Source organism: Toxotes jaculatrix, chromosome 2, assembly GCF_017976425.1.
Source record: "Toxotes jaculatrix isolate fToxJac2 chromosome 2, fToxJac2.pri, whole genome shotgun sequence".
In the NCBI taxonomy this organism is placed as follows: domain Eukaryota; kingdom Metazoa; phylum Chordata; class Actinopteri; family Toxotidae; genus Toxotes; species Toxotes jaculatrix.
Window position 1 is genome coordinate 432,225 of NC_054395.1, and position 27,661 is coordinate 459,885.

The following is a 27,661-nucleotide window of genomic DNA, read 5'->3' on the forward strand; positions in this document are numbered from 1 at the left end:
CTCTCAGAAAGGCAGCTCCTCCTCCATGAGCCCTACGTCACCCCCACCCCCAAAATAAAATGAAAATGTAAAAAAAGATTAAAAAATGTTCTTTTTCTTTTTAAGGCTGTTCAGTCCCTGTTATTGATGAGGGATCCTTTTTCATTTGTGTTTCTGTTAATAAAGTTTGTTTCAGCAGCAAACGATGACTCACTGTTTATTTGTACTGGGACCAGGATCCTGTGAAACCCCGATTGGGAGCAGGACCCTGGGACACATGACCACACAGAGGAAACAAAATGAGATTTGTTTAAAAACTTTATTAACAAAACCAGATTTAAGGCGTTTACAGCAGAGTGAATGTGGAGCTCCTTCATGTCAAACAAACAAAACCACCTTAAAACTCTGACACCAACAGTCAACACTCCTTAAGGTGGTATTGTGGAGTTTTTAATCTGTCATAAGCCCCGCTCCCTCCATACATGTATTTTCATGACTTTTGGGTTTCATGTCATGATTGGCAACTGCTCGCGCTCAGGTGGGTGTGTGGGCGGGACCTCCATACCACAGCTCCGCCCTGATTATTACTGACAGTCTCCCTCTGAATCACGTCACCTTGGCGACGTGGCAGCACCTGTCGACCATCTTTACAGTCTGGACCGAAGCGGTTGTCATGGTAAAAGTTCACTGGGGATCTCCACAGTCCAGAGGTCGCGACCCCCTCAGGTGATCAGTGGATCCTTGACAGGCGAGTAAGGTGTTTGTCCTGCAGACCAATCAGGACAGCTGAGCGCTCCAGGTGCTCAAGCTCCTCCTCCTGCAGGGTGGTGGTGCACAGGACAGGTGATGCCCTCAGGTACTTTATGAGCTGTTAGGAACACCTGAGGACAGTGACATCATCTCTCACCTGTCACCACACCGTGGCCAAACCTCTCTCCAGACTCCAGGAGTTCCCGGATCTGAACCTGGTCCATTCCCAGTGGGCCGCTCAGCACCGCCCTCCACTCCTCCCCCTCCCAGTCCCACCTAGCGATGTGTACTGCCAGTGTCCGATTCTGCAGCGGGGCCAGCAGGGGCCGCCAGCAGGGGCCTCCAGCAGCTCTCCACCATCTTCACTCCGTCCAACACGAGACCTGCATACGGCTGCTGGAACGACAGACGCCACACCTGCACCGACATGGGGACAAAACAAGCACACCCTCGAGTCTGAGCTGCAACAGAGACACAGATAGAGACACAGACATACACAGACACACGTGTTTTTATTAATGGCGTCTGACTCCTTCTTCCACAAACATTAAATCTGCTCAGTGCTTTTATCACTTAACGGCTTTAATTTCTTCATCACAGCTGACTTTGTAAAAGAGGTGCTGGGTTACTGAATCCCCAAACGTGTAACCTCAGGAAGGGTGTGAATCAATTTTTGACGGCTGATTTACTCAACTCTCCACAGGTTGTCCGCTAAGAACAGCATGAACACTGTCAAATGAAGCACACTCTCTGACATGCCACTCATTTATTGCTGGTTATTAGTTTCTCCTTCAGTGTGGCTGCTATACAAAGAGAATATGAATAATAAATAATAAAACCTGAAGTGGCTAATATTACATGTAGGTATATCTAATATATATTATATCATAGAAGTTCTTAGACTGTCCCTGGGTTGAGCCATATTGTAGACTCCTCCTGTGGTCTCTTGTAGAATCCTTCAATGCAGGAATCTTAACTGTAATCATATACAAAGAAAATCTTTAGGATCTGCTGCAAAGTATGTACAGTATTACCTGATGCTTCATACTATCAATTAACAAATACACATTAGGACGGAGCTGAAATGTTAATGCTCAAGGAGGATTCTAGTTGAATCTTAGCTTTATCATCTGTCTTTCTTATTAATTCACCTGATCAGGGCACAAGATGAAGAGTAACAATCCACAAAATGAAGCGTGTTTGGTGACTGAACTGTATCTTGTATTTATCCACTGTACAATAACACAATGCCATGTACGGTCCTCTATATTTATTTTGATTTTATTATCTCTATTTTCTATTTTTAACCAAGAATTTATTGTTTATTGTTCATTTTTAGCTAAGAGTTTATTGTTTCTTTTTTCTTTTATTTTTATTTACATATCTTTTGATAGACCTGTTTGCAGGAAGTAGTTGTTGTTTGCAAACTGCCCTGTGTGCTGCTTCTTTACTTTGTAAGCTGCTGGAAATTCAATTTCCAGGGGAGTCATCCTAAAGAGATCAATAAAGTCAAGTCTAAGTCTCTTTTCATCTATATCCTTAATATTTCAATGATATCATTGTGATGATTATGACATCTTTTGACTTCCAGAGGAGCTATTTTGCCCTCAATGCTGTCTTGAAGGACAGCAAAGTCCTCCTCACTCATGGTGCTGAAAGTTCCTTCAGTTACTGTAGACTTTTATCCAGTCACACCTGACACACTTGCACTTCCATGTCTGTTTTGGTGCCATTTCAATAAACTGAGCATGTTTCCATGCCTATGCAGCAGTTTTAATATAAGCCAGCAAAAGAAATAAAAGATGATTTTGTGTGATAGAAAAATATATTCTGCACACCAGACCGCCCAGAACGGAATGCATCAGCAGAAAAGTGACTCAGCATATATTTTGTAATTTGCCTAAACAAATTCCAGATTTGATTTCTCCCTTATTCATTCCTAATCCTATGCTGCCATCTACTGACGAAAAGCGTGAATCCAGTACAGGACGACGTGGAGCCTCCCTTCAAGGCCAGTCAACACAAGTAAGCTAGTAGCAATGCAAGCTTCTTCCGTTTGCTAACAAACTACAATGAAACTGCCATCATCATTAAAACTCATGTAACTGACCGACAAATAGAGCGTCCATTTTGGGCACACAGTTGTGGCCATTAAATGTTATTACGGGCGGTATTTTAGAAAAACTGCCTAATTGGACTGCGCACACACTGCAACACTGCACTGCGGTCAAACCAGCCGCTCCAACATTTCAAGTGGTCCGTCAGCGCTAGGATGCTACAGCGTGATCCAACTTCCGGTTTTCAAAATAAAATGTGATAGGTGATATATGTTAGGCAGTGACACAGTGAGAAAGAAATGAAGATGTGACATTGTTTGTAGGTTTGTAGGACCTGTCCTGACCCTGACTATGCTCATGAAGCACAAGGGGAAAAAACACATCACATACATCTCCCTCTCCAGTCCAGTCTCCATGACTTAAAGTGAATTTAACGCGTTAATTAGTGAGGATTTAACTCATCTGAAACTTTGGGGATATTTTTATGAGTGAACGAGAATACTGAACTTTTTTTGCTGTAATTCGGCGATGTAGATTTTCTTTCCCCTGCACACTGGTACCATACTTTGTCGGTTGATCGGTGAGGTCCTAACGCATATCCAGCTCTCTGGCGGATGGGAGTGGCTCCAAATGTGCCTGTGAATAGGTGAGGATGCCGCTGTGGTGAGGTAGGTGAATAAACGTCTCCCGTCACTGGAGTAAACGTGTCCGAGGAAGAAAAAACATTAGAAGACTGTAGAGAAAAACTAAGAAATACAGTGGGATTAGTCTATTTCCTGGTCAGCTGGGATGAATTTTTACTTCATGCTATGTTAGCTGAGTTAGCTAGTTAGCTAAAGCTAACTGTGGACTGGCAGGTTCAACTACCTAATCTTACCTGCATAGTTATTGTAACATGACATATGCAACTGATAATAACGGATAGATATTACTGGGCATTATACAACAATTTGGCTAAAGTTAAAACTTTCTGACGCCATTTTCTTAGTTACTTTAATGTTAGCTCAGATTTCCAGTTCTAGGCTTGAAGGTTTAGAGAATTGAGGTGTGTAACTGTTATTTGCTATTTAAGTTAATCTGTCTTTATTTGTTTTTTTTTTAAAATGAATTATTAGTCTGTAACATGTCAGAAAAAAGATAAATAGAGCCATCACAAATTCCTGGAGCCCAACTCAAAGTTGTTGAACGACCAACAGATATTTCTAATGATCAAAATCTATTGGTTAATAAAAATCAGAGGAAAACAGCAAATTCTTGTCTCTTTTTTAATTTTGTTTAGAATCAACTACTTAAATTATCTAAATCTATAATCAATATTGCCAACAATTAGTTTTCAATGAAACATATTCTCGAATCAGCAACACATTGCAGCATAAATCAGTTTGAATTTTTTTTATTGATCTGTATTTGAACTGAGGGTCTGTGGATGCTTCACTGTTGGGGCTCTAATTTAAGGTGGAACTGTGGGTTTACATGCTTTTCTTTTTGAGGTTTTTGATTTGAAAAAGCTGTACAACTCTTTTATTTGCAATACTATGCAGCCGTAAGTGAGAAAGAAATGACACTAAAGCTTGATGAGTTTAAACAAGAACAAAAACATTTACATTTGCTCATTGAAAACACAGTTCAACTGCTAATTAACAAATATACTTAAAAACTGTAAGGGAGATGAGTAAATAATAATAAGAATGATGACATTAATTCATTAGAGCCAGTGCTGCAAGGACATTAAAATTTAGAGCATTTTATTATTATTATTTTTTTTTTGTAAATAGCAGAAGTAGTCGTGGAGAAAGAAGAGGAGGAGGAGGAGGATCAGCGGGGGTTATTGTAAAATAGAAGTTAGAAGTAAGTATGTTCAAACATTGCTTATTTGTAGTTCACACAGTTAACACCCTGTATATATGTTACATCATAAACAGATTTTCCTGATTGTACTAAGTAGTCTATGGATTGTGTTTAATTCCACAGTAAAATAATAAGACTCTTTTAAATTCTTGATCTGACACTGGGCAAAATAATAACTACAATTGAATTACCTGTATACAAGGCAGCAGTTCTTCATTTGCTTCTGTAGTCATACTGGGTAGTTCCCAGCTTTGTAGCTGGATAATTAATGGTTTTCCAGTGATACTGTACTTGTATTGACTTTCTGTACATGGACAAAGTCGCTGTCTTTGCAGAGGCTTGTATCAAGATCAAGTTATGTTGTACATACCACATCATCTGTGTGTGGTTTGACATGTTAGAGTGGAGGTCTCACATAGTGGCCCCAAAATACCCTGTGGGCTCCATCTTGTTTGCAATATGTAAATCACAATAAGCTGCAATCCTTTCACATTCGAAAACCTTGTTCATATGTGAAAGGATTGCAGCTTATTTTCATGTGAAACAGGAATTGGCTTTCTTGTTATATATTCATGTCACATTCATTTGGGACAAATGGCAGATTCATTTGAGGTTAGTGTATATTCCACAGGGATGAAAAGAATAAATAAAGGGCTCACACTTCTGAGGATGAGAATTCTGCACCACATTAGCCTCCTCACATGCTGCATATTACCACTACTTCCTCTGCCAAGCTTTAATATTTAAAAATATTACCAGTATAACTTTGCAAAATTGAATAAAAAGCAAATGAATGATTAGCTAGAACAGTGAATTGATTGATACAGTCAGTACATAATATCTGTAGTAATACTTTATTTGGTATGAAATGAGAAAATGTCCTTATTTTTGGAACATCTGGACAGTCAGATGTAGTTATGACCTAATGTAAAACTCAGGGACATTCAGCTGAGCTCATACTCTTCATTGCAAACAAAGGGGGATAAAGAAAACTAAGTGAATACAGTAGAACACTGTGTGGTGTCTTAATTTGTAAATCTGGTTTATTTATTCTGTGTGTGTAGGAGAGAGACGAGAATGCCTCACAGATTAATCAGTAATCTTTTTTATTTTTCTCTCCATGGCTTTAAATGGTAGAAATATTTTACTATAAGGTCTAAATGAAATGTGTATATTAATGTGGGTACATGTACAGATGAAAACCATTTCTGCTCTCCACAGGTGAGTAACTCGCTGTAGTTTCCATGCCGCCACCATGAGTTGGAGTTTCCTGACTAGCCTGCTGGAAGAAATCCACAACCACTCCACGTTTGTGGGCAAAGTCTGGCTCACCGTCCTCATCGTTTTCCGCATTGTGCTGACAGTGGTAGGAGGAGAGTCCATCTACCAAGATGAGCAGAGCAATTTTGTCTGCAACACAGCTCAGCCAGGTTGTGAGAATGTCTGCTACAACGCCTTTGCTCCACTGTCACACGTCCGCTTCTGGGTCTTCCAAATCATTCTGGTGGCCACACCTTCTCTCATGTACCTGGGCTACGCTGTCAACAAGATTGCTCGGACAGTGGAGCGGGCAGACGGTGGGGGAGCGAGCGAATTTTCACAGAGGAAATCCAAGAAGCGCTGTCTTGCAGCCAGAAAGCAGCACAGGGGCATTGAAGAGGCTGAGGATGACCATGAGGAAGATCCAGTGATCTATGGAAAGGGTGAGGTGGAGCGCGATGGAGGTGGAGCAGCAAAAGGGGCAAGTGGTGATGGACAAGTCAAAGTCAACGCGCGGCATGATGGGCGCCAGCGGATCAAAGAAGATGGACTGATGCGCATTTATGTGCTTCAGCTCTTGGCTCGCTCCTCGCTGGAGGTGGCTTTCTTGTGTGGACAGTATGTCCTTTATGGACTTGCAGTGCCTCCCACTTACGTGTGCAAAGTCCTGCCCTGCCCTAACAGCGTGGACTGCTTTGTGTCACGACCCACTGAGAAAACAATCTTTCTCCACATCATGTACGCAGTCTCCCTGCTCTGTCTGGCACTCAGTATATGGGAGATGCTTGACTTGGGCATAGGTACCATCTGTGACATCGTACATTCCCGCCGGGTGCAGCTCCCTGACGAAGACTTGTACGAACTGACACCATCAGGCTCACCTGCGTACAACATTGCCATCAAGCCTCCTCTGGTGTCTACAGGTAACCATAACAAACCACTGCCCGTTACTGATCTCGCTAATGCTAAGGTGGCACGCTGGCAGAACCGTGTGAACATTGCACAAAAGCAGCGTCAGCAGGACACCAATAATCATGACAGCTTGGGCAGAGTGAGGATGGGAGACGCCCCCAAAGTTGTTCAGAGGGACGTCCATCAGCCTCAGAAGATGCTGGAAATGCACAGTCAGGCCTACAGCCAGCTTCAGAGCCACAGTCATAACCACAGCAAGCCAACCCAAGAATACCGCAAATACCGGCAGGCCTTGAAGATGCAGACAGAGGCAGCAGCTGCACCAGTAGTAGCAGCAAACAGGGAGTGAGAAAGGGCTCTGGGTGGATCTGAAGTACACACTGTGATATGGAGACCCATTATTTTGGGTGTTTATTTTATATTATGTTTTAGTTTCTTTTCTATTAATGTGTGTATATCCCCAGAATACTTTTGTTTGTTTTTTCAGAAGCAGAAGAAGGGGATTCCAGTCCAAGGGAAAGTGCAAGTTCTCTTTGGTGCTTTAATGATTTTGAAATGTGTCAGTGGATATTTGGTAAAGTTTAATGACCTGATTGTTGTCAGTGTCTTGTCCATTAATTTGTGTTTCTGGCATGTTTTTTTTTTTCTAGTCCTGGTATGAAGAATTTCTTGTGATTGGTACATATTTTCATTTTCAGATTGGAATGCCATTAAGGCTTGTCCTTGGCATTGTGCCAGTGTCTTTTGTTGAAAAACATTTTTATGAATAAAAAATTCACGAGTTTGTTTTTTGTTTTCTGCTGTGTCCTGAATTCTATTGCACAACATCATATTAATGTAGGTTTGCATCATGGTATGGGTGTAACATTGCATGTTTAACTAATAATGAATACATTTAGTCCATGTAAACATATGGATCACAGTAATTAATTTAGTCAGTGGTTAGCACTGTCGCCTCACAGCAAGAGGGTTCTAGATTCGAACCCCGGCCTGGGCTCTTCTGTGTGGAGTTTTCATGTTCTCCCTGGGCCTGCATGGGTTCTCTCTGGGTACTCTGGCTTCCTCCCACAATCCCAAAAACACGCATGGGTTAGGTTAACTGGCTACTCTAAGTTGCCCGTAGGTGTGAGTGTGTGCGTGTTTGGTTGTCTGTCTTTGTGTGTCAGCCCTGCGATTGACTGGCGACCAGTCCAGGGTGTACTCATTCGCCCATAGTGAGCTGGGATAGGCTCCAGCTCTCCCGCAACTCTGACGGATTAAGCGGTAGAAAATGAATGAATGAATGTCATGAACTAATTAAAACTGGAATTAAATAAATGTTGTTAAATGTGGAATTAATTAATTAAAATACCATTTCGTTTTATGTTGAAAACATATAATTATTTCACAATTAAAATAATTATTTCATGGTCCTGTGTTTCATGAATTTATTTTATCTGTCAAACTCGCCCATCAAAGTTGGATGGGTGGATCCTAACACCTGATTGGTTGCCCTGCCCGTCAAGGCAAATCGATTCCAGATAATGGATCGATGCAGAGCTAGTGAACACATTCCGATACACTGGGTGGCGCTATTCATCTCTACGTTGGTTTGGATACTTTATTTAGTAAAACTTTATTTAGCAACTGCTAAAAAAAAAAAAAAAAACAAACAAGCGTGAGACTCGGTGCTGCTAGCGCCAGTGTTGATACAACGTGTGAGGTGCAGGACAAAATGTCAAAAACTTGCTGGAGCTTCTGAGAGAAGCAGCGCGTTTGACTGAGGAAGCTCTGAGCAGAACTCCTCCGGCTCCGGCGGCTCAGTCACAGCAGATACCTGCCGCTCCATTACGTACACCTGTCCAAGGTAAGCTCAATAAGTTAATGTTAGATAACAGTTTGGAGCTGGAGCGAAAACGTATCTATATGCGGTAGGCTGATTATGTCATACGTATTTTCATATGCTCATGTCTGACTCAAACTTAATTGATTTTCAGAGTGTGAATAATAGTTATCACAGGCTTATTGGCTCAGTTTTAGGTCAGTCAATATGAGTTATGTGCTGTCTTTAGATTAAAAATAACATTAAAATTGTGTTAAAAGTGTTAAAAAAAAAAAAAAGTAAAAAATATATTTTTCTTTAGTTCATGAAAATTGTGTCAGAGTGAGTGTTCGGTTGCTTTCTTGGGTTTTGAAAGCGGCGACAGAGTGAGCGCTCTTTTTGTCAATATAGTAACTGGGATCTTTGCCGCTCCGCTCAGACACGTTATCTGAGTGAACGAGTAAAGACGGTAACGGAGAGTCGCGTTGTTAAAGTCGGTGAATGTGTTTCCACACGCTACTCTGTGAGTATTGTATGTGTGTACTTTTAAGTGCTGTGTTTAGCGTGTTGTGTTTTTAGCATTTTCTGTTAGCGGCTAACTTGCGTGTTGTTTGGTTTAGCTTGCTTGCTAGCTCCATGTTACTTTGCACAATGTGTGCTGTTGTTTAGGTTTTTGTGCGGATAGTGATTGTGTTGTTTTTTCTGTCGTATGTCAGTTTTACAAAATAAATGACAGTGTGTGTCTGTGACCGAGTGAAGCATGAAAAGTTGCCTCGCATTCGTCATGTGATGTTATCTGGCTGTCTGGCCTCGCAAGGGTTCGCTTGGTGAGGGCAGCACAGTGATCATCAGCGCCACAGGGAGCTTTAATATTGGGAGCTCTCTCAGTTGGTACCTTCAGAAACCTGGACAGGCTCCCAAACTTCTAACATACAAAGCATCAAATCAGTTCTCAGGAACTCCGTCTGGATTCAGTGGCCGTAGATCTGGTTCTCGATACACTTCAACTATTAGTGGTGTTCAGGCTGAAGATGTTGGAGGTTATTACTGTCCAGGCTTCCATGGTGGTGGAGAGTTCACACAGAGATTTAAAATCACACACAAACCTCCTTCAGTTTGGCTGAAATGAAAACAGCCTGCTGCAGGTGCTGAGGTCTGGTGAACTGGCACATTTCCACAAACAGTTTCAGACTTCTATTCCTGTCATTTAATCCCATCTGTTTTTGTGGAGGCTGAAAACATTTCATTCTTTTTGAACTGAAGCTGATTTCTGCAAATATTTAGAAACAAAACAGGCTGAGATAACAACAGTCCAAGCAGAAGCAACAATTTCCAATTTATTGCAAAATATTTTAGAATGATTTCATGTTACAGATAGCATATTCTAATAAAATGTAAAAAAGTAATACATGTGAAGCCATCTCCTGTACCTTTGGTATATTCTCAGGTGGGATACTTGGATTATAAAGAACATATTTTTTTATGGTGCATATTTTAGAAAAGAAATACAAAGACACCGCAGCTTGGACTGTTGTTATCTCAGCCTTTTTTGTTTCTAAATATTTGCAGAAATCAGCTTCAATTCAAAAAGAATGAAATGTTTTCAGCCTCCACAAAAACAGATGGGATTAAATGACAGGAATAGAAGTCTGAAACTGTTTGCAAAAATATCACATCCCGATTTTTTAATGGTAAAATCACGATTTTATCACAGTTCATTTTTACAGTAAAGTTAATTTAGAACCAAACGATTTTCTTTGTAAAAACTTAGTTATAAAGGCAAAAAAAGTCACCTCTTTCCACCGTTTGCTACTTCTCTCATATGTCCTGCTTTTATCAAAGGCTTGTGTTATAGTTGGTTGTTTCTGTGTAATGTCTTTAGCCGTTACCACTGGCTGATGTGTGGTCGGCCTCGCTGCTTGGCTCTCAGCTAATTGTTCCGGATGCTGCCTCTTCAGGTGGTTAAAGAGGTTCGTTGTGTTTGCGCTTTGTCGTTTGGAGAAAATCCAAACCAGTTCCATACGCAGTGTTGGGGAGTAACGGAATACATGTAACGGCGTTACGTATTCAGAATTATGAGTAACTGTATTCCATTACAGTTACAGTTTAAATAGATAGTATTCAGAATACAGTTACAGTGTTGAAATCAGTGGATTACGTGACGATACTTCTCTGTTTCACGAGTTTATATTTATTCTCTAAATGAACGAAGGCAACCCGATGCGTTTCCCAGAAGCCCCAGCTCCACGAAAACAAACGGAAATAAACGAGCAGTTCGCCTGATCAGTCGGTCAGAATGGAGTCGGGCGAGGAGCAGCAGGAGCCAGAGCTTGAGCCACAGCCGGCAAAACAGAGCCAGGACAGGAACGGCGTTACGTTACGTATTCTAAATACGTAACGCCGTTACATGAACTCCGTTACTCCCCAACACTGTCCATACCACTGAAGTGGAGTTCTTTTTGGGGACCAACTCCAAGCTTTCACTTTCGTTGTTGGCCAGGGCTACCCGCTACACCTTGACTAAAACAGCGAGGCATATGACGCGCTGTACATGCTGAGGCCACTGTCAACAGAGGAGAAAGACAGACAAAGTCGACGAGGACCTACACACGGCAGCCTTGACCATGTACAGGGGTGTTCAACCTGTGGTTGGCGGACAAGGACGTGGCCACATGGAGGTCGGTGACGAGAATGGGAATACGGTGGAGATGAACACTGGCAATATGACCCCAACATCTGTTTTGACTGTCATCAGCAAGGACACTGGGCTAAAGACTGTCCACAGAAGAATGGCTCTGTGCAGGCTACAGCTGCTGCAAAGTGAGTGTGGGACGGGGCGGGAGGAGAGGAGCGATCTGACCATAGCAACACTGACAACACCTAGCAAACAATGGCCATAAAGCTAGCTTATCAAAACTGCAGTTTGTCCAGACTTGTGTTACATATTTGGGACATGTGATCACAGCAGGGGGCAAATCTCTCTCTCCCAAACGCACTGAAGCAGTTCAATCTGTCCCAAAACCAATCACCAAAAAGCAAATGATGAGTTTCTTAGGCATGATGTCATATTGCAGACAGTGGATCCCAAATTGTTCAGAGAGAGAGGCACCTCTCTCTTCCATGATTCATGATAACAAGCTTTGTGCACATGACAAACTGACTTGAACTGACCAAACTGACAGAGCCTTCACTGACTTAAAGGCTTCTTTGCAGGCTGCTCCCACACTGGGACTGCCAAACCCTGACCTTCCTTTTACTCAGTTTGTTGACCAGAAGGACGGATACATGACCTCTGTTTTGACACAGGAGCATGGGGGTAGACTGAGACCTGTAGCTTATTTTTCCACCAAGCTTGATGCTGTTGCCGCTGGTCTCCCTCTTTGTCTGCGTGCTGTAGCTGCAGCAGAGAAGGCTGTGGTTGCATCACGTGATATTGTAGGTTATGGAGATTTGACTCTTATGGTTCCTCATGCTGTTGCTCATATTCTGCACACACAGAAGACCTCTCATCTCTCTGCACAGCGCTGGTTAAGATATCACACTACTTTGCTTGATATGCCTAACATTACTGTTTAAAGATGCAGTGTACTTAATCCAGCAACTCTCCTGCCAAGTGGAGAACCACATGACTGTCTTCATATTCTTGATGAGGTTTGCACACCCAGACCAGATCTTTCCACTCAGCCCATACCAAATGCAGACATGGAGCTGTTTGTGGATGGTTCAGCATCCCGCAACGTGGACACAGGTGCTGCTCGAGTGGGTTTTGCAGTAGTGACACCACATGACATTTTGCTCAGTGGCAAACTGCCATCACACTTTTCAGCACAAGCTGCAGAACTTGTAGCTCTTACTGAAGCCTGTAAACTGGCTTCAGGTAAAACTGTGAATATTTACACAGACTCGCGTTATGCGTTTGGAGTGGTGCATGATTTTGGGGCCCTCTGGCGACATAGAGGATTTCTTACATCTTCTGGCAAGCCCATCTCACACCACAAACTTGTGTCTGCATTGCTAGATGCCATCCTCCTTCCAGCAATCATCTCTGTGATTAAATGTGAAGCTCACACTAACAGTTCTGACTCTATTTCTACAGGAAATGCTGCAGCAGACGCAGCGGCTAAAGCTGCTGCATTGTCTGTTTCACCTTTCATGGTTAACTGTTTGATGTTGTCTAACACTCTTGACACCTGCTCACCTGCTGATGTTTCTGTTCTGCAGTCTCTTTCCTCAAGAACGCACCATTTGGTCAAAATCAGGTGCCACATTTAAAGACTCAGTGTGGACTGGTCCAGATAACAAACCTTGTTTGCCTCGTCCTCTCTTCCACTGTTACGCAAAACTGTCCCATGGGAGAGACCACGTGGGCAAAGGGGGAATGTGTGCTGCTGTTACATCATCGTGGTACACACGTGGTTTTTCAACTTCTGCACAGGACTTTTGCAGGAAATACATCATTTGTGCAGCCAACAACGCATCAGGGGCTATTCATATGCCACCTGCCGGTCATCCACCTCCTGACAAACCCTTTGAACATTTAATGATGGATTTCATTGAACTAACACCAAGTGAAGGGAAAAGATACTGTCTTGTAATTGTTGACATGTTCAGCAAATGGGTTGAAGTTTTCCCCTCTTCCAAACAGGATGCTGGAGCTGTGGCTAAAGCACTACTAACTGAAATTATTCCTAGGTGGGGAATTCCTTCAGTCATCAGCAGTGACAATGGACCAGGATTTGTCAACCAGGCCCTGAAAGAAGTGTCAGACTATCTTGGGTTTGACATACGTCATCATTGTTCATATCATCCACAGAGTGCAGGTGCTGTTGAAAGAGAAAATGGCACCATTAAAGCAAAACTTGCTAAATGCACCAAAGACCAGTTTCAGTCTTTCGTGGGTTAAAGCCCTGCCACTGGTGCTTGTCCACATGCACACGCGAATAAGAAACAAACATGGTTTGAGTCCATTTGAAATATTGTTTGGTAGACCCCCTCAGACAGGTGTAGGTCCAGTTAGGCACCCTCCCCTTACCACAGGTGCATGTGATGATGCTATGTTGAGATACTGTGCCAATTTGTCTACAACCTTGTCAGCATTGCATTCACAGGTGAAGAGTGCCCTGCCATCTGCAGCCACAGCAGTCCTCCACAACTTACAGCCTGGAGATTGGGTTCTCATCAAAGATCACAGACGCCGTCACTGGAAACAAAGGCCATTCCAGGGCCCGTTCCAGGTTCTGCTGACCACTGAGACAGCTGTAAAGGTTGTGGAGAAGGCCGCATGGGTACACGCCAGCCACTGTAAACGGGTTCCTGAGCCAACAGCCGACATCTAGACTCCAGAGGAGTAAAGCTAAGGAGGTGACACAAATTCACCTCTAGACCCAGAATAATGGTCTAAGAATAAAAATTGACTCATCCAGACGTTGAGGAAGACAACTGGGGTGCACGCCGTGCGCTGCCCCTAACCTGCAGCTGCGTTGGAACCATCTGCAATATAAGAGTGAGGGGTGAAAGAGCGCCTTCCTCCACCAGTAGCATGCCAAGCTCCAACGAAGTGACTACAGAGTAAAGCTCTGTGTCACCAACAAGAGCAACAGTGTAAGGTCTATTGATAGGTCAGTCACACACCAGATGGCCTCTCTGACTGGGCCTCGTGATGATGATGATATTGATGTTGATGTTTTGAGTGTTTGTATTTTCCCCAGCTTGCTATCAACCTAAGGACGTCTGTGTCCTACTAAAACAGCTAAATGCATATTTTAACATTTATCAGCTAATGATGTGTCTACTTAAACCCAAAGGAATGTAGTCACTGATGATATGATAAATTTGTATATACTTTAGTGTGGCCATTTTATGGCCAAAGGGGGAATTGTAATGTCAATTTATCATATAACCATAAACTCTTTTATCAAGCATTCGTATATTCTCATAAACTCGTATATTCAATTCTGGGTGAAGTACATACAACTTGACCTGAAGTGACCTAATGTGCTGAGTATGCTGTTCATTGTGTTTTGTGAAGACACCTGTTATGTCTCCGGTGCCTCCGAGCACAACTTACACCTTATCTGTATTTTTTGACCTTCAGATTATTTTGTCTCCCTGCCATCCTGGTATGTGAGAAACAGGCATAAGTACTCTGGCAACTTGTAACTTGGGGTCAGACCTCTGTAGCATGGCATGCTGTGTGGGCTCTGTCCTTTCTGCAGTCCTCCTCACAACAAACACAGGGTGGGCCCCCATCTCCACAGGCCACACGGGAAGCTCTACTCCCCTCACCATCTCCCTCGCTTCCACCACCACACAGGTCGACCACAGGCAAGAGAGCAGGCACAGCGTCTACAAAGTGGGACAGTGTACAACTCTGTTACAACTCCAGCTCACACAGTCCCTCTCACTCACACCCAACCTCCTCCTCCTCCAGAGAGCACCGGCCTGAGAGGAAGGACAAGGAATCATCAGGTTAGTCAGTGTGTAGCTTTGTTCTTTACAGACTGATGTATGTTCAGAGTCTGACTCTGGAAAGCTCTTTTAACCCTAACCCTAACGGGGAAGAGAGTTTGTCTGTGCTCAGCTAAATTCACTCTTTACCTGTTGTTTACATGAGATTTCTGACATCACTTCTAGTTTTGGAGCCTTACACAAGAGTGATGTGGAGCTTTCTTTGCTTTCCCTCCTCCCTTTGCTTCGTGCTGTGTCTACAGGGGGTTCCTCTCGCATCGGCGGGAAGCGTCCACACCATGACTCCACTGACACCAGCCGACATCCACCCTCCTCTAAGGCAGCTCACAGCTACAAACGTGGAAAGTCCAACATCACAACTGTCAAGTGCGGGATGAAGACTGGAACTAAGACAGCAAGTAACAAGGCGGCTGACACAGTGGCTGTTTTTCTCTTTAGTTGTGTAAAGTTTGTCACAGAATTCCACTGTTTTGGACCAAGCTCAGCCACAGCTAACTATGTCTACACACTTCTTTCAGCCTAAAACTAACCAAAGACTAATGCTGTTGCTTTGTAGTCTGCCAGGCCTCCTCCAGCCAAGAAGAAGAAGAAAACAGCCACTCCAGCCTCTCTGGGCTCGTCTGTTTCAGATGGTCTGCTTTATCTGACAGGCATTCCAAACCACGCCTCAGAGCAGGAAGTTACTGACTTGGTCGGGTCCTTTGGCAAGATCAACAACATGATCCTCATGCTGTGCTCAGAAGAAGAGAGTGAGAAGAGCCAAGGACAGAAGGTACGTCTAAGAGTATCTACATGTTCATGTGTTTTACAAGAAATTTCACTTTGAGATTTGATGTTCCAGAGCAGTTTCAAACAGATGATAGGAAAAAAAGAAAACAGAGGATGCTTATTTTCTGTTTTGTTGTATTAAAATGTGCAGAGCTAACATTTTCTCTAAGTGTGTTTTACAAGAAAGAATAGAACTGGCCTGTTCATCTGTCACTCTTCAGTCAACAAAACAGTGGCTGTGGATATTTTAGCCTGTGCAGGTTTCCTGCTTTGCACAACGTCCTCATGGTTTCTCTCTGTCCCACGTCATCACTTTGTCTCCCTCCCTTGCTGCAGGCATCTGTATGCATGGTGAAGGCTGAAGACGCTCAGGCACTGGCTAACTCCACAAATCTCTCCATCAGAGACCAGAAAATCATTGCTTCAACAGCCAAGGTACCATGTGGAAAACACACACACGTGGCACTGAAGGCATGTTCACTTTAAACCCTTTCAGTCATAGAAAACATAAAGCTTCCACAAAAATGCTGAGTGGAGTTTGTTTTCCGTCTAAATGTAGTTGTTGATTCAGAAACCATCTCATACATATAAATAAGTTTATAATAAAATTAGTTTCAATTCCTTTTTTTTATTATTATTTTGTGTTGTTTGAAGTCTCATTTCTGTTTGATTTCCTTGAGAAACCTGAAGGAGTGCAGTCTCCTGATGCCAACAACAGGTCTGCCACAGTTATCATCACCGTTCTTCCCCTTTAACCCCATATGTTGTTCACTCAACCTGCCCATTTCAAACCTGCACTCAGATATGATTATTTCTGACTTCACAGCAAACCTGCTTCAGGACAGGAGAAGGGTCCTGCCGGGGAAGACTCAGGTAGGACAATAAAAAACCGCCACTGCTAGTCTGCAGGCAGTCAGTGCTAATATATCCACATCTATGACTGTCAAGAAATACTCAGTATATCTAGTTAAAATCACAGTCTGTTAACTATACCTGATCACATGGAATAAAGTGTAGCTTAGTCACATGTAGTCTGGTTTGCGATGTCTTGCTTTTGCTGGCTTGTAGTTGTGATGTGTATGAAAACATACTGAGTGTAGCATCTTCCCTTCCTACTCCCCACTGCAGGAGCTGAGGCTGAACACAAGACGTCTGATGAGGTACAGTTTCCTTCACTTCCATCACATTTTCTTGTGTTTCAGCCTGATACTAAAATCCTTTCAGGTCATTTCCCCCCTCATCAGTCTGAAAACAGAATTTTATGTTTGGAAATGTTCAGCTAAATGTCTGTTAAATTCACTTGTTCTGTAATGTCTCCTACAGAAAGGCATGGTGTTGATCACAGGACTTCCTGAGAGCAGCTGCTCAGAGAGTGACATCATCAAGCTGATCCAGCCCTTTGACACGCCCTCGGACCTCATCCTGGCAAAACAAATGGGAAAGGTTGGTGTGATCACACCAGGAGGAGAGGAGAAAACACCTGGACACCAGTAATACATGTACCCATGCAAGCTGCTTCTGTCATAGCTTAAACTACTATCACAGGCTCAGTGGGACTGCTTTGTGGACAGTCTACACACTCAATCTGTCCATAGATACTAGTTTCTGGATTGTTGGCCTGTTACAAAGTTCACCTTCCTACATCATCCTTATTGTATGTTAGGTACTTGTGTCAGTGGCAGACACGGAGATTGCTCAACAGATAGTGAAAGTCCACTCCTTCATCCCCACCAAGATTAAAGACTGTGAGCTGAAGAACAGCGTATTGTTCTCAGCACACCGATAAGGCCTCTCTTCATTCACCCACATCCTTTACAGGATACTCATCATCTTTTTCTCCTCCTCTGCTCTAATCTTCCATATTAAATATCTTCCTTTTGTGTGCTTGCTTCTTTCATCTTGTGCTTAGTGCAGCATTTCTACTTGTTTGTGAACCTTGAGCAGTAACTGCTGATTAACACTAAAAAACCTCTTTACACAGGTGGCTCTCTACAATCTGCTGATGGGATCAGTGGAGCCATTAGTGAGTATTTCTACCATTAGATGTTTCTGTGCACTTCATCTTATTTATTGCTTGATGTAACAAGGACAGTGCACGTTAATAAACTTTGCTGTAAATACACCAGGGACAAGTGTAGATGATCCAAATGTACATTTACACTAAGCTCTTACACTAGTTTTTCTTAGAAAAAGTACATTAAAGTATGAAAACTGTATTTTTCATGGGTATAGTAATATTGCAGAAACCCTCATTTACTGATAATGAATATGTCTTCTGTATATCTTCTGCTTTAGTCTTCTGTGAACCTTGATCTACTAATTATCTGATCCATGGACCATGTCTGTTATTCAGTGTCTGCTGAAATGACTCCACAGGTTGGATTGGAAATGTTGGTATCGGGACCTGATACCGATACTGGATCGGATCGGCCCCATCCCTAATTTAAGATCAGGATTTATACTTTCTAACAAATGTTAGACACGTTTGTGTTGTAGCTTAGTGAGTGAATGAAAAAAATCAAAGCATCTTATTAATGATCAGCTCTGTTCTCACTGACAGATCACTATGTCAAGTGAGAGAGGTCGGGGTAGTGGGGACCACAGTCCTGTAAGTTCACCCTCACACATGTCCATGCTCTGACCTTTATCTGGCGTCTGCACATCATATGTCAGCTTGTATTTTCTTCACTTTATCCTGTTTTCCTGTGAGCCGCTAAAAAGTAAATTTCCTGCTGTGGGATCAGTAAAGTCCTATCTTATGTCATCTGATCTTATTATTGCTGTTTCAGGCTTCCACCCTCATGCTCAGCAGGACCGTGAGTAGATATGAGATGTGCCTCTCTGTTTACACTGGATGATCTTACGCCAGCTTTTTAAAAAACTTTTTTTACAGGAGAGTGACTACAGAGTGACCTCGGAGGAAGAACCCCCACCTTTTGTTCCACCTCCTCTTCACTCTCCACCTCCTCCTCCTCGCCCTTCACCTCCACCAGCTCCAAGGCCACTGCACCTTGAAGATGAGAATGTAATAATGCATAGTAACATTCTTTATTCATACTGTGATATCTGGTTCTTTATACTGATGTTTTAATGAAGTGTTGATTGTCTAATATTGAATCTTTATGTTTTCTCACCAGTACTTTGCAGATGATGAGAGCGAGGAGCCTTAAATATTTTGAACAGTTTTTGTAAATAAACTTCTTTTGTTCTAATAAACCGTTGTAGCGTTTCCATATATTTACAGTTTAGGCTTATGGTCGGAATCAGGGGTTATGTGTTAGGGACATTTGCAGACGCGAACTTTCAAAGCGAGCCCACCCTGGAGTGTGTAGGAAGTGGGTGTAACCTTGGAAGAAACTCCACAGGGTGGTGTTACAGGTAAATGATTTGGGACTCTTTGGTCTGGCCTCTCACCCAGGGGCTCTTCCAGAATGGCTGTACCCAGCCATGTGTGACTCCTGTGTGGTAAGGCAGGAGTATGCTGTGCTGGGTAAAGCCATTCTGGAGAGTCCCTAGGATCACGGAGGCACGCGAGCCCCCACGCCACGTCAAGGCAGAGTCCGTGTGGAGGATTTTTTTTTCTCTTTTTTTAAAGGACTGCCTGTGTTGTAAGTCCAGATGCCATAACATTCATAAACGTAGTCGTCGTATGTCAGTTTGTTTTGGGACGATGGGATTGTGGGTTTTAGGTTTTTTTTCTCTTTCCCAGCATCCCTCTTGCTTCTCAGAATGACAGGACCATGGGAGCACTCGTCGTCCACCACGCTGCTCACCCCTTTATCCTGCTCTCCTTTTAGAGTAAGAACTCCACCTTGATGTCTCCACACACTGGCAGTGCAATGTGGGAAGCTTCACCTTCAGCTGGTACACCACAAATTGGGATTGGTCACCAAGTGATGTCATCCTCAACGAGTTGTGACTTCCATCTGGCACATCATTTGTCAGCATGTAAATGGTTTTTCACGCTCCACCATCTTTATCAGCAGGAGTGTAAATAGAAATGAGATGCGTCTCTGTTCTTACACTGGGATGATCTTATGTCAGCTTGTTAAAATTCAATTTACAGGAGCTGGTCTGGCGTTTAGGCTTATATCCCCTCTGGTCGTTTCTGAATGGGAGTGGAGATGAGGGGGATAGGGATCTTTCCCATTGTCTATGTGTTGCACTGGTGAGGAAGGAATTGTAAAGGGAAGGAGACGGGAAGGAATCTTAGAGGATAGGTATTCTGATGGGTTGGTGAAGGGGAAGTGGAATAGGGAGCAGAGGATTGGTGGGGCCTGGTTCTTGTTGTGGCTTCTTGGTCATCTGCACTGTCATATTTCTGCAATAGGAGCAGTTTATTCTCAGAGTTCAAACAAAATAAAAGAGGAGACAGAAGACAGGAAGGATTCCAGGGCGGCGTGGCGGAGACAGCTCAGACAGGGGAAACCGGTGGAGTCTGCAGGAGATGAGAACAGGGTGGTTAGAAGAGTCAGGTAAGAAAAATCCACAAGAGAAAACAGGTAATAATTCCACAGGGGTAAATCACTAGGGGCACAGGGATCTAGTCACCAGGGAGATGACGGAACGATCTGGTGAGGGTTGACAGGAAAGCCGAGCCTCTTATACTCGAGGGGGGAAGTAGATTGCCACCAGATTGCGCACAGGTGAGTGGAATCATACTGATGAGGAGGAGGGAGTAGGGAGGAGCCGCCCAGGAATCCTCACACCCACACAGAAGACAAACACACCCACACCAACATGCACACAGACAGACAGAGAGAAAGAAAACAAAACAGAAAGCAAAACCCCAGAGACACTGCTGATCTTGACAGATCTTCAGCTGGTACACCACAAACTGGGATTGATGACCAAGTGATGTCATCCTCACTGAGCTACTGATCCAGGTTTTGGCAACGCAGATGCACTAGCTTCATCAGCGTGTGCTGGCGTCTGCCAGTCTGAGTGGTAGCGCTAGGCAGAGCGTTGGTCTGAATGGGAATAAACCTTCATTCATAAGCTCACTGCTCACCGTCTTCTAGTGCTGATGCCTGGTATCTCTTCATTCTTTCAGTGGGGTGTAAAGCCCAGGCCCCGGTCAGGCTCTCGAGCCAGGGAGGGAGTGGGTTCTGGGTAGAACCAGTAGTGTGGAAGGTGCGGTCCAGGAGTCCTCTTTTGAAGGTGAGGAAAGCTTGGCTTTGTGCCTTTCCTCACTCTTTCGGCCAAAGGTGCCATCTGTTTTTCTCTGAGAGCTTTCAACGTTTCGACTCATGTGGGTCTTCTTCAGGCCTAGGCATGCTGCAAGAAACATGTCATCTTCTTCTTGGAAGAGGAGACCAGAGTCGCAGCGTCTGTCCCATATGATAGTTCTCTCTGTGCTGATGGTTCAGCGTACCTGGCAGAGGATTTGGCAGGAAAAAAAATTCGGCCTGCTGACTGTGCGTACCCTTGGGGCCACACTGGGGACCTGCACCAGGGGTGGCAGAGTGGCAGGGGACAGTTGTCACAGCGTTCTTAGGTGAGGTTGAATTCACTGTTTTTGTGAATCTTCACTTTCAGCTGGAACACTTTTTGGAACGCATCCCTCTTGTACACTTTCTATTCTTTCGCCTCTGACACCTGACCAGACCGGGTTAACAAAGGTAGTGGCAGGTTCCCGCTACCTTTCACTCCTTACTTGTATTACAGGTATAATCCCAAACCATAGCCCACACATTTTGTTGTCTTTTATTTTTCAAATAAAGTAACTGTACCCACAATAAGTACATCAGAATCTACAGTTCATCTGCTTCTGCCAGGCCTGCTGACACTGATCTTTGGACTAGACTTTACACCATGTTTGTGCAGGTGGAGCAGAAATGCTCCAAGTGAGGACGGTTGTCCGCTCGCAGATACTGTTCTGTGAATTCTTATCACGTGCATGCACCTGGTTTTTATGTGCATGGTTTAGAGACTAATTAAAAACCACCGCAGACGATCCATGTTGGTTGATTAAATGATTTAATGATGAAACACACATTAAGCAATAAAAGATACAGAAAAAAGAAAATGATGGACAGAAATGTTTTTCCTCAGGCCCTTCAGTGTGTCAGTGGAGCTCAATCAGTTTCGCCTGCTGTAAGAGAAACAGTGAGAAACAGGACTATAAGACCAATAAGTTCATGGAACAGCATCTAACACCACCTCCCTCATTAACACAGCGAGAAAGGGACCAGCTGCAACACAGTCGTATCTAATATGCACAAAGGCTTACAAATATAAATACCAATGGCAAGTACAGACAAAAAAAAACCCTCTTCCAGCTGCTCCTTGTCCTGAATCACCAGCCAGCTGTAAACTACAAATCCCATCCCAAAACAGGAGGATCAGTCCTCCTATCAGCCGTGGCACAGCGCCGGCTACAAATGTGAGATCAGTGATGGGGAGGCTCAGCTCGGACGAGAGCCTCTGTCACTCACGGCGACACGTGGCATAAACTCATTGTCCTGTTATCAATCTGGGAACCTCAACAGCATATGGAGGATCAGCAGGAAGAACAGGGGCCGCACCCTGAACCTCACTGAATGCACAAGGTAGAGGTGCTACAACTGTAGGGGAGAGTCATACTCTAGACTGGACCTCCTGTGGATACACCACTGGAGGAGGTCCTAATGTTGTACATGATTAATTAGAGATAAATGTAAGTACGTTGTTGCTGCTTGCTTTTGATTTGGACATTTATCCGATTAGAACATTATTTGAAAGGTTCAAATGACTGTGTCCTTTATGTCAGCAATTACTTTTACATCACATCTGTCAGTGAATATGTAAAGATCTAAAAGCACAGTGAGCATAAACAAGGAGAGGTTTCTATTCATAATTCTGTGCTGTACCTGACAAGGTGTAGTTTCATGGAGCCTTTCTTCACACTGACAGGTTTGGTGGGGCCGGGAAGCTGCTCACTCAGCTCAACAGTGGGCTGATTCTGAGAGGGAGGGAACAGGCAGTGAGATGAGTCACAACATCTGAGTATCTTTACTAGTACTAAGTCTCTTAGCAAGACTTTCTTCATCTCACTGCAAGCTGAGAGCTTTAATAATGTATGTTAACAGGACACCTCCCACAACATACCAGGTCATATCTGGGTTTCTTTGTCGGCGTCTCAAGCTCAGGAGTGCCAGGTCTCTTTTTGCTTGGAGAAGGACTCTTACCAAGCGAGACACCTGACTCGTCATGGCCGGTTTGTTTTGTCTCCTGTTGTGGTTCAGTGTCAAGTTTGATCCTCTTGGATGTTGATGCTTCTGAACTCACAGAACGAGGTCTCTTTGTGGCCTGTGGAGTCATGGAGGAGGGAGTGGCTGTGGACACATTCGATTCCTGTAGAGAACAAGGAAAATGTGTTTTTTTGTGGCAACATTCTCAGAAAAAGCTCAGTTACTGCATTTAGCAACTTAACACAAGTCTTAGAAAATGTTTCAAGGATTAGTTCTGAAAAATATGCTTATTGACTTTCTTGCTAAGACATAGATAAGAAGATTGATGCCATTCTTACATCTGTACATTAAATACAAAGCTACAGCCAACATCCAGTCAGCTTAGCAGAAAGACTGGAAACATTAGGAAACAGCCAGCCTGGCTCTGACCAAGGGTTATCGCTACAAAAATGCTTTAACCTGCAAGTATTAGGAATAAGTGATTTTATCTTCAACAAAGCATGTAATGCTTCATCTTCTTAGCTGGCATCTCAGATGGAGGCCAGCCTTTTCTCTTTGTGCCTGGGTGACACGCGCCGTCAGGTGCTGTGTGATTTGCTGGCGCAGAGATCTGGTGGCTCACTGCAGGCTGTGCTTTTGGGCTGAAAACATTTTTCTGTGAGCCATCAGGCATCTGCCAGCAAAGGTTCTCCCTCTGCATGTATTTGGCCGATATTGTCGTTCCCTCTTCATACACTTCACTGGTCTTTGCCTGGGTGTAGACTGCAACAGCACAAAATAAAAATACGCTTTATCATTTTTCACAACATTGTTCCATTTTAACTAAACCTGAAAAGAATGAAAAAAAAAGATAAGATAAGATAAACCTTTAATAGTCCCACAATGGGGAAATTGCTGGCATCTGTGACATCAGTGAAAGAGAGGAGGTCAGAGGTCAGGTCTATCTTCTGGTTTTTGGACCCGTCTGTATTTAAGATGAGTCCAATAAGCCAAGATGTGCTCACTCCCTCTCTGAAACAGACAGAAACACAGGTCAGTGAGCTGACAGTACAACACCTACATACCAAAATAAGAAGCGTGCTTTAACGCTTTCTTTCTGCTGCAATGAGTTGAAATAGAACCATAAAATCACATCCTTACATGTTGTTCTTCCTGGGTCCAGGGAACAGCTGTAGATTAATGTGAGCCAGGGAAATGTTCACATTCCTCTCCAGAATTCCCACCAGGAGTCTGATTTTAGACTCCACCAGGCTCGTCCTGTCAGAGGGAACAAAGCATAATGTTCAGAAAGAGCAAAGCACTCAAGTATCTGGACAGAAAATATGAAAACTCTTTTCTCTCTCAGAGAGAAGCTCAGACATGAATAAGAAGCCGTTTCACCCAAAGATGTGAGACTGTCTAAAAAAGCTTTTACTGAAACATGGCTTCTCATTTTCTTTGTTCTCTGCACTCTCCATCTAATATGCTGCTCGTCTGTAGTGGAGACATCAACACATGTCACAGCACTGAGCCTTTGTACACAGGCTGGGATCTCACTACAGGAATAATCATTTCTGTTTTACCAACACAGAGAGCTGTGAGTTCATTTCTGATCAAGGTCAAGTCACTGTACAGCACAATGAGTAACATCACTATACAAAGATGGATCCCAGTCTTCACTGGATCCATTATCCACAAATCGGACTGTTTTTAAGGATAAAAACTGTGTTGTTTTAAAACGTGAGCGATCGGTGATTGTGTATTTAATGCCAAAACTCAACAATGCAACTTTAAAAAATTCACATCAAAAGCTGAACACAACTGCTAATAACTAATATAATCACAAGCCATATCAAGGATTTTCTGCCTGTTCTGGTCTTTCTGTCATCAAATGATTGTAAGAGATCGTGAAGAGTTTCAGTCAAACTTCCTCAAAGTAAAAAAGTGAGATCAGAACACATGTCAGATTTATTCAAAAAAGATACATTATATTAACTGCAACAGAAGAGAACAATAACACCTGGTTTGCAAATAAATCAGAACAATCAGCATTCAAGCTTCAAGACCAAGTGCACATTTAAGCCTGCAACAGCATATTAAGAGCTTAGAGACGCCATTTAACATGCCATAAATCCACAGGGAAACAAACAGAAGATCCACCGCGTCTAAAATGGCTTGAACAGAGCTCAGTCAACACTTTGAATGAATAACAGCAAAAACCTGTCAGCACATTCATTCATTCAAAACAACAACAACATATCAGTTTCATTATGTAACACTCAGTGAACCTGCCCTGAGCAGCTTACTGTGAGGAAACAAATCAAAATAAACCAATACAATGTCACACCCTAAAAAGCACAATGTGCAAACACACATTCATTTAAGACGACACAATTTAGAATAAAACATATGATACAGAACACAACACAAAAACAAACCAGAGTATAGACATTTTCTTTTTTCACTAACTATGTACTGAAATATCTTCATTAAAAAAATAACAAGAACCATCAACTATAAAGCTCTGGCTCCTTTGAAGCCACAGCTAAATGGGTCTTCCAGGTTTATCAGAAAGAAGGATAGAAGATATATATTAAAAATATCTAAATGATAAACAATGAAAAACAATGCTGGAAGAAATGTCCATATTTTGACTACATACCCCGTTTGATCTCCTCTGTTATGATTGTGAAGGTGGAGGGAGACACGTTGTAGGACGTGTTCTGCTGTGGGTATGCCGGGGTAATGATGGGCATTATGTGGCAGCGGTTGCTTGGATTCACCTGGAAATGTAGAAGGACACCGATTTTCAGCTTCCCTGAGTTTCAGATGTGATAATTCAGCAGCTGATGTGATTCTATGATTGTAGCCTGAACTCTCAGTAAAAATGCTTTAGCTGAGGCCTTACCCTGGGGTCCCAGAAAGGAAGGTTGTAGAGGCAGTCCTTTACCTCCCTCAAGCAAACTGGGACGGACCACACCCTGACACAAAACACAAGATTTTCAAATCCACTCTTCCTTGTCTACAACTTTTTGCAAAGCATTAACATGCAGCTACATTTTCACAGTGAGACAATGAAGTCATAACTGAAAAAGCACCCAATATTTTCTTTTCTAGTTGCCTTTCAAAAATTGAGAAAGTTGCATTTTAAGAGGAAAGCATTGATGTTTTTACATTTAACAAGGACACCACCAGAAACGCTGGGACAACTCACCACATTGAGCAGATCTTGAAAAATTTGATCACCAGGGTGGAAGCGATGGCATTTGGAAATAATTGACAAATCCTGGCGACCAGTATGGCCCATGATACACCGCCCAGGAATCCCAGCTTGTTAGAGTAAATGTTACGACCTGAAGGGAGATGAGAGGAGGAGAAAATGAAGGAAACGTCTAATTATCATGTAAGGGGACATGTCCACCTATTGACAGTCTCCTAAGTGACTAACAACATGAACTAGTCCTGTGTAGTTCAACTCACGTTTGGCCCACAGCTTGATGGTTCTCAAAGCCAGCCTGAAGTTATACACATTAGGCACAAGGCTGAGGATCTCCTCTGTCACTCGGTCACTCTGAGCCTATAAAAACAGAATGAAAACAAAGATTCATATAGAAACAGATGCAGTGAAAATGGGCAAATCACAAATGAACAAATTAGTACACAGTCATAAACAAAAGGAAAATGACTACAGCTGTCAGGTAATACTGCACTTTAATCTGATGCTTACCACTGAGACTCCTGACACAGAATATATCCAGGTTCTTCAAGAGCTCATTGTTGCAAACCTTGAGATTTTCTGGAACGGACCTCTGCAGCAGCCGGGCAAAAACTAAGTCCACCTAGAAAATGATGAAAACACAAAAACAATGCTCATGGCACATGCAAACAAAAATGTGATTGAGGACACAGCAGACAGAAGAGTTTTTAGTTATTTCTCTGCACAAATTATCTCAGTCCCGTCATAGCACAGCTTGATAACAGGGACAGACGCCTCTTCCACAGCCTGAGGACAAAAGAAACTGTCATCAATATCAGCACCTATCAAAGAAACACACGTGCATATGAGAGGAAAGTCTGGATTTAAACAGACCATTATCTTCAGCATACACTCTCAGAGGCAGTATCCCACCACTCAGAGAACCTGTGCTGCATGTGCCTGAATCTCTTAATTACCTTTGGAGTGAGCTCCCAGGTGAAAAGAGCCAAAAGGAAAGATCTTACCTCCAACATTGTCAGAAACAACTTCAGGTAAGTTCTAAAATCAAAAAACAAAACAATCAAAGTGTCTTGTCTGTGCAATCAAATGTTTTCAGTGTCACATTCCAAGATACTTTTGAAATAACAGCACAGAAGATTTCACCAACAATTTCTTACCATTTATTTACACATTTCTTTAAGCCAGTCTTTGTAAACGTTCTCTCCGTAAATAAAACAGAAAAAGCATTTTCAAATATTGAGCTAAAGCATGTTATGGTCCTCTTTCACATGTGCTCTACCAATGGCATTAACTTCAGTCACAGAGGAGCTTGTTGTTTAACTGATTCTTCTTTTCACAGTAAAAACTAGGGCTGGGTATCGTGAAGGCTGCCACGATACGATACGTACCTTGATACGTGGGTCACGATACGATGTGTACGCCGATACAGTGCAGTACGCCATGATTCAAT

At 43.0% G+C, this 27,661-nt stretch overlaps 4 protein-coding genes and 1 pseudogene across 5 annotated transcripts; 3 read left to right on the forward strand and 2 right to left on the reverse strand.

The window, feature by feature from the left end:
• Positions 1 to 650: 650 nt before the first annotated feature.
• LOC121193637 lies at positions 651 to 1,158 on the reverse strand (annotated as a pseudogene).
• A 4,731-nt stretch (positions 1,159 to 5,889) lies between these two features.
• On the forward strand, positions 5,890 to 7,155 carry LOC121193610 (gap junction gamma-1 protein-like). The gene has a single exon (XM_041056007.1). It carries the CDS (start codon positions 5,890 to 5,892, stop codon positions 7,153 to 7,155), a length of 1,266 nt encoding a protein of 421 aa, XP_040911941.1.
• A 3,737-nt stretch (positions 7,156 to 10,892) lies between these two features.
• LOC121193645 (retrovirus-related Pol polyprotein) lies at positions 10,893 to 14,152 on the forward strand. Of its 2 annotated transcripts, none has more exons than XM_041056053.1 (2): positions 10,893 to 11,427; positions 13,702 to 14,152. In XM_041056053.1, the coding sequence occupies exons 1-2, from the start codon at positions 11,232 to 11,234 to the stop codon at positions 13,941 to 13,943; spliced, it is 438 nt and encodes a 145-aa protein (XP_040911987.1). In that variant the 5' UTR covers positions 10,893 to 11,231; the 3' UTR covers positions 13,944 to 14,152. The 2 variants fall into 2 exon arrangements, with proteins under 2 accessions (XP_040911987.1, XP_040911996.1); XM_041056062.1 differs by having other exon boundaries at positions 13,716 to 14,152.
• A 3,678-nt stretch (positions 14,153 to 17,830) lies between these two features.
• LOC121193676 (doublesex- and mab-3-related transcription factor B1-like) lies at positions 17,831 to 19,060 on the forward strand. The gene is made up of 5 exons (XM_041056109.1): positions 17,831 to 17,866; positions 18,404 to 18,451; positions 18,633 to 18,659; positions 18,737 to 18,868; positions 18,981 to 19,060. The coding sequence occupies exons 1-5, from the start codon at positions 17,846 to 17,848 to the stop codon at positions 19,011 to 19,013; spliced, it is 261 nt and encodes an 86-aa protein (XP_040912043.1). The 5' UTR covers positions 17,831 to 17,845; the 3' UTR covers positions 19,014 to 19,060.
• A 2,051-nt stretch (positions 19,061 to 21,111) lies between these two features.
• LOC121187754 (poly(A) polymerase alpha-like) lies at positions 21,112 to 27,653 on the reverse strand. Its single transcript, XM_041047160.1, has 14 exons — positions 27,600 to 27,653; positions 27,168 to 27,249; positions 26,937 to 27,032; positions 26,705 to 26,823; positions 26,475 to 26,565; positions 26,209 to 26,347; positions 25,903 to 25,975; positions 25,653 to 25,777; positions 24,156 to 24,272; positions 23,911 to 24,026; positions 23,638 to 23,777; positions 22,933 to 23,178; positions 22,695 to 22,786; positions 21,112 to 21,217 (listed from the first exon to the last, which is right to left on the reverse strand). The coding sequence occupies exons 1-14, from the start codon at positions 27,651 to 27,653 to the stop codon at positions 21,112 to 21,114; spliced, it is 1,596 nt and encodes a 531-aa protein (XP_040903094.1).
• Positions 27,654 to 27,661: the final 8 nt, after the last annotated feature.